At 31.6% G+C, this 7237-nt stretch overlaps 1 protein-coding gene across 1 annotated transcript; it reads right to left on the reverse strand.

Moving 5' to 3' along the window:
• Positions 1-2917: 2917 nt before the first annotated feature.
• Positions 2918-7003, reverse strand: LOC145315410 (uncharacterized). Its single transcript, XM_080155392.1, has 7 exons — positions 6896-7003; positions 5847-5943; positions 5131-5195; positions 4217-4338; positions 3894-3980; positions 3208-3292; positions 2918-3016 (listed from the first exon to the last, which is right to left on the reverse strand). The coding sequence occupies exons 1-7, from the start codon at positions 6968-6970 to the stop codon at positions 2918-2920; spliced, it is 630 nt and encodes a 209-aa protein (XP_080011518.1). The 5' UTR covers positions 6971-7003.
• Between the last annotated feature and the right edge of the window lie 234 nt (positions 7004-7237).

A 7237-nucleotide genomic window follows, 5' to 3' on the forward strand; every position in this document is an offset into this window, starting at 1 on the left:
TTATTACCTATTGATTATGAAATGATTATTATTTAGTATAAGTTGTTATATTTACAACATCATGATTAATAGGATTATCCATTTTAGGATTTGTGTATGTGATCTTGTGATTGTCATGTGCATGGAATGTTGTATGGTACAAACCAATCCCCATCCTTCTATCCTAAAATGTGAGGTATTATGAGTCCTAGTGAGGAGTATAATATTGTGTATGCATTTCACGGGGTTTCATTTAGTTAGGAGCAAAATTGTCACGTTTTCGGGATGTGGCCATTCTCATGTGATTATGGTGAGTTGAGTTTAGTGAGAAATGTTGCTAGTGCTCAGCGCAAAAAAAAAAAAAAACCTTGAATCTCGTTAAGGAAGTTAATTTGACTTTCAAACGGGGGGTGTGTCTTAACCTCTTTTCGAGGAAGCTTTGTGTTTATCAAGTACGAAATTAATTCCTTATCATTAATCCTAGAATTAAGCGCAAATGTCGTCTTTTTTGACTTTCCCTTCATAAAGTGACGCAGCATGGATTGTTTATATGCGCCCACGTTTTTTCACTTTTGAATGAGACATGTGTGTGTGAAGATTTCGGAGAACAAAATTGGGCCTATCATTGGTCTCATTGAGTGTGAACGACCCTAGTATATCAGGGATTTGAAACCATAAGAGCTTCAGGTAGAATTTGTTAATTTGAATAAGAAGTATGGTGCATAGGACGATTATATGTAGTTTTAAAAAAGGCTTTAGCCAGCTAAGCATGAAACTTAATTATGATTAATATATGTTTTAGTAATTTTTATGTGCCTTATTGTTGCATTTAACAATGATTTATTAAACCAAATAATTTTCCTTAAAGCCAAAGTTTCCAAAGATTCTTTAACCATAAGAAAAGAAAAAGATTTTTTTTAGTGCTCAAAGTTTTAAGATAACGAATAATATTTTATTCTGTTTATTAATTGATCTTGTGATTTCAGGTCTTTTGAAATAATTTCATCAATAAATCTATATTCAAACCTGCTGTTGAAACTTGATGGTTCCTGGTATTGGGGGTTTGTATGTTCGCCAACTGATCTCGTGAACTTCCCGCTAATTCGGAAGTCAAGCTCAACCAAAGTGTCATGGTTGAGACACCACCAAATAGTCATCAGGGATTACAATCTTTAATCTGCACAAACATCGTCATAAAAAAAACTTGATAAACACATGCAAAACAATTCTTTATTGTATCATTCAAAAACATTGTTATTTTGTTGCCGTGCTGCTTATGAATATCATTGTCCGCGTTAATTTATTAATATAATAATATTATACTAAAAATATGATATTTATTACAAAACATTAAAATTTACATAATCATGAGATTCTAAATGTGATGATCAATAAAAATAAAAATATTATTTTATCTTAATTCATTATGAATTATTACAAAAATAACAATAATAGCTATGAAAAAAAATCTAGCAAAGATTACTGTTGTAAAAATTTACATTTACCAAATTTTCTTATAAATTGAAGGAAATTCATAAAACCAGGGCTCGGCAGCCGCCCTTTAGCCGCATAAAAGACAAAGGGAAATTGACATTTTACAATTCTAAACCTGGCCCAAATATGTCAATTTTTCTTTTCAAAATTTTTAAGCTTAGTAGCGGCTGACGTGCGGCTGCCGAGCCCTGCACTAAATATACACATTACAAATTAGGAGGTTGAAACCATTTTTATTGCAGTGGAACTAAAGATCCCATAACAGACAAAAATATGTCCAGTCTGATGTAAGATAGGAAGACGAACACTTAAGACATCTAGAGTAGTTTTACTATTAACAACTAATAAATATGGCAAACATAAAAGCGATGCACTGAGTCAGAAGGTAGATCAAACGAACTTCAATGAAATGTAAAAACTTAAAAAGCAAAATAATAATTTAAAAGTATAAACAAATTATATATAACCTTGTTGACAAATTGCGTAAAAACAGGATTCTGTTTAAGGACTTACTTACATTTTAGCATCAGCATTGGACGTACAGACCATAATTATAGGAAAGATCGCCTTAAAAGATATATCAACAAATAAACAATTACTGTATCATCTTATTTGTTCACAATAGTGAACATATTTATGTGTAACTTTATCCAGCCTGTCTTGAGCCATCTTCAATCTTGTGACAAGTGCAGATTTCAACAGATCTATTGATCCTAAATATCGAAAAAAGATTTTTCCCAATGTGTTTGATCTGAATATTTTTGTTGTCAAACACGACTTATAAACATTAAATATTGCCGAGTTGGTTTTAAAACTGAATCAGTCTATAGTGTCTATAAAAATGACGTCATACAATACAAATGACCAATTATAGGCCAGTTTACATTTTACCATTGGTCAATTTAAATGTTAACTGGGCTATCTTTGGTTATTTGTATTGTATAACGTCATTTAAAAAAAAAGATACTATAAGCTGCTTCTTTAAAACTGCACATTTTGCAGCTGAACAAAGACATACATTTCTCGTCCCCTCAAAATTTTTTTTCTCATTCCAAACAGATTTTTCTCTGTAGTATATCTATAATACAAGATGGAATGATGTCTGTGTTTATTTTTTTTCAACAAAAATGTTAGAGTTAAGGGGCATCTGTTCTTAGGGCGAAGTAACAAGTGTACAAGTCCATTACACGTTAACAAATCTTACACTTTAAATAATTTTATCCACCACAACTGTGTCAAAGCCCTGTGGAGAACTCTTCTTTTAATATTAACCTAACTTAATCTAAAATAAATCTATCAATATTTCAATTTTAATATCAATTTTTTTGGGGGAAACACGGAAGATCTACTTACATATAATACACTATAATCATGGCTATGGCTAAGCAAAACACTAAAGTCGATCATAAATATACCGATAAATTGGGTAAAAATATAATTTAAATCAGCTAGGGAAAAATTCTTTTATTCCTGAAATGGTATCTCCTGTTTCTAGTATTAAACATGCCACTGATAGCTTCAACTCTGCACCAAAACTGTTCACCTGAATAAAACAGTTGTATCTACTGCTGCTATGTCAGATGTGTGGTAGATTAACAGAAATAGACAATGTTATATTAGCATATTATGCATATTCTCTTGCAAAGGGGGCATTGCGAACTGACATACAGATAATATACTAAAATATAATAAAATGTTGCAATTATTGATTTTTAAAAGTATGAAAACTAAAACCTGTTGTAGCAGAACAACTGGTAGGTTGGCTGGACCAAGTAATCTGTAAGGATGATCCCAGCTACACTCTACTTTCTCCAGCACACTACAAATATTTATTATTTAACCTATCCATATTAATTTCGTTGTTAAGAGTACCTAGTCTTACTACTTTGTTAGAATTATCCCCAATTATCCAGATCATTCTGCCACTAATTTGTATAGTCACGACTTAATTCACCTTCAAGGGGTGAACACTAGTTAAATAGTAGCTTTGATGTGAGCTTGACTCCACATGTTGACTCAAATTTCTCAGGCGAAAAAAATGCAACTTGTCCATGTTGTGTATGTAAATTGGATACTGAATAGTAACGTACACAACATCAGTGCTACCTTTATACCAAGCTCATAAAAGATATTTAGTCCGTAGAAAAATCTCATCCCTAAATCTAAAATTGATGAGATAAGACTCCTCTTTCCCTCAAGTAAACCGATAGGCCAATAAGGTCTCGGCCGCTAGTGTTGATTAAATTTCGATGACGGGTAGATCTCATGAGAGAGTGGGTCAATGTCTTGATGTTTTAAACATGGAGCTTCAACTAGCTCTAGTAGCTATACAACAGTGACTTAACTTACTCCAAAGACATGTGGCTTCACAATATTAATTAATTTATAAATTTTTTTTTTATAAAAATCTTACTATTTACCTATAAATGCTAGATAAATAGAAAAGCTGTTGGTATTTTTTCTGAACTCTTCTTATATCATTTACACCGCATGTTAAAATGTCGAATCTAAAAAAAATTATGCACATAACTAGCGTACAGCAACAATAAAAGAACACAATTTAAGATAAAAGAATATTTAAACTTTAGTTTAGAATTCTTATTTAAGATATATAGTATAGTATTTTTAAAGGTTGTTTAATTTAAATAGCAAGCTTCATCTCTATAATGATCTTAGAAACGCTAAATCTGAAAATTATTTTACTTGACGCTGAAGCTACTTGCTGAAAATATTACAAAATTACCGAATACTTCTTATCCTGCCTGCTGCAAAGGAAGAGGTGACGAGACTCGAACTTGCGATGCTGAGGATGTCAGAGAGGGTTGTCTGTGTGTCATCCAGTTGTTGGCCAAATGTACTAATCAGCTAAAATGTTAGATAATTGATGAATTATTTAGAATTAATTTTTTTTTGATAAAAAATGCAACTTATTGATCTAGCCGTTTTGGATATCTTTACGTAAGATGAAAATGATTGATTTTTATATCATATAATCGTAACCCCCCCCCCCCTCTCTCGAAAAAATACACAAACCATTTGTATAACGAGTAGATACATCCCCTGAAGAGCAGAGCCCAATTAGTCCAGTGGTTAGCAAGATCTTAAACTTCATCCAGAGAGACAAACAGACAAACGGACGGACATGTGGTTAGATGGACCGACAACCAGACGGATAGTAAGAACAACGAATAGACAGAAGTACAGACATTGTTATTTAAGATTTTATCTAATAATTATTCAATTAGAATAAAATCTTCTGCTTTTGATATTTCTAAAGATCAATCTCTAGAATTTTACAACTTTTATAAAACTATTTCTTTTTCGAAAAAAAAATTATAAAATGAAAGATTATATCTTGAAATCTTTCTGCAATTTCCTTATTTTCCGTAATCATTCATCTCTGTGCATTTTCAAACAAAAAATAAGTTTTAAAATAGTTAAAACATGAATAGAAAATTACAATTTTATAAAAAAAAATCTTTCTTTTTTGGAGGGGGGAGGGGAGTTCTTTGCAACTTTAATATTAATAAATCATCTTCAACTCTAGAAATAAAATGCAGAAACCTCCTAGTTATATAGAGTAGTTTCGACACTGAACACATTATTTGAAAATGCATTGTATATTCTACAGAAGAAGCAAGCAACTAAAGGACTCACCCTTCCTGCATTGATAAGACCTGCCAATGAGGAAAATTCTTTGTTTGCTTCGTCTATCTTAGCCTCTAAAATGTACAATAACAAGGATAATAATATTTATAAAGGTGAAGCTTAAAATACGAACATTGAAAAAAAATAGAGTGAGGGCACTTTTGAGGAATCATCATGCAAAGTTGTAACTCGATAGGACATTTCTAACATACTAGAATTAACTATCTTATCTATCTGTTATTAACGGGTGGTAGGACGTTCCAACCCTAAGTATAAAAGAACGAAAGAAATATGCTTTTACTGATGGACGAAGTAAATAAATATTGGATGCTCCTTGGTACAGAGAATGTTCACCATCTATCTTGAATTTCAGGCTAGAAAATCCCCTAAACGTAGCTGACAGACGGGCATTTTAATTTGTAGAGTAGCTTGAATCGTTACTAACAAATTAAAAGAAGAAATAGAGTAAATAAAATTTTCATATAATTTAGAAAGTTATGGAGTAGGGCTAATTATACTTATAGAGATGCAAGTATCATACAATGATCATAACAAATAAAACTGTTTATACATGATCAAGAATAAACTTAATCATACACTCGTTTTATAGTCATTAAACTGTATCAAGGTCTAGTACTTATTTACCGCCAATTCTTGCTTAAATTTTTAAAAAAATTATGCTTCATAGACCATTTGAAAAAATGGTTTTTGATAACCAAACTTACCAACTGATTTCTTGGATTTTGCCACGGTGTTGATAAGATGACTATAAAGCTTAGAAATTTCATGTTCAACGGCAGCAACTTCTTCAATATGATAATCCTAAATTATGCGATCATCAACAACTAAAGCAGAAATCGAATACTCAAAATCAACCCATCGCCTTCTCCTCAACAGGTTTAGCCCATTCTACGACGATCCCTCCACAAAATCAGTCAACACTGATTATAAGAATCAAAAAAAGTAATTGTATAAGTTCAATTTACATCTTTTTAAAAAGCAAACTTGCTCAAAAATTGCTCAAAAATCATAGGAATTATTGGCCTTAGCAAGTGAAATCAATAGTTCCAGTTAAACTTTCTTGAGTATTGACACACAAAAAGTTATTTTGATGTAACTTCTTAAACACAATCTTGCTTAATAGAGTACATGATAACGTGATAAACATTCCATCATTAAACTAACCCTTTGATTGCAAGAAATTTGCCTTTAAATTGTACAACACAATGCAAATGGTTATTTGCTGGCCATACTCTTACTATAACATCATGCGCACAGTGTAGCATCATTAGAGTCATTTTCAACATCTTAAGTTATGCCGCGGTTTAAGCCATGACTCAAAACCTTTCGTCATCGAGTAAAGTCATCAATAAAGTTCTAATGTTTGTATGTCCTGTTTTTATAGATTTTTCTAGTATGGCTTTAAAACCATACTGAAAATCAAACCTGTATAGCATCGTATTACAAACAATTTTCCACGAATATTTAAATACAACTTTTAAAATTAATACTAGTTTTGTCAGCTTGGGCCTTCGGCCCCTCGGGGCTAACAAAATTGGTTTTAATCCTATAATTTTTTATTTAATATCCGCGGAAAGCTGTCTATATTATGATGCGATAAATATATATTCTTTGCCTTTGGATGTTACCATTCTTGATACAAATTCTTAAGGTTCGAAAATTTCTATATGGTACGTTTTTAGAATTTTTTACACTTAATAATAGTATATTATTATGTTTTAATTGTTTAATTATTATTTTTGATTTGTTGGACCTTTGTATAGACCAGGTTTATGCTGGCACTCATGATAATAACAAGATAATAAAGGATAAAGTTTCCGCTTAACATGATATCTCACTCCATCATCTACTCTATCATAACTATTCATATTCAGACGCATTTGGGTTTGGTCGTGACGGCTAGGTTGTACGCCAATCTTCGTGTTTCATTTCATCCGCGGTGTCCTGCTCATATGCGTCCGTATGTTCATAGGTCCTTGAGTACGGGGAAAACTTTTATTGCTTACGCTTGGCATTTTTTTTTTTGGAAAATGATAATATATTTATATTTGATATGGTCAGAGTAATTTCTGAAGCAAAGCTTTTCTACATTTAG

Source organism: Acartia tonsa, chromosome 4 (assembly GCF_053477335.1).
Source record: "Acartia tonsa isolate MP-2025a chromosome 4, ASM5347733v1, whole genome shotgun sequence".
NCBI classification, from domain to species: domain Eukaryota; kingdom Metazoa; phylum Arthropoda; class Copepoda; order Calanoida; family Acartiidae; genus Acartia; species Acartia tonsa.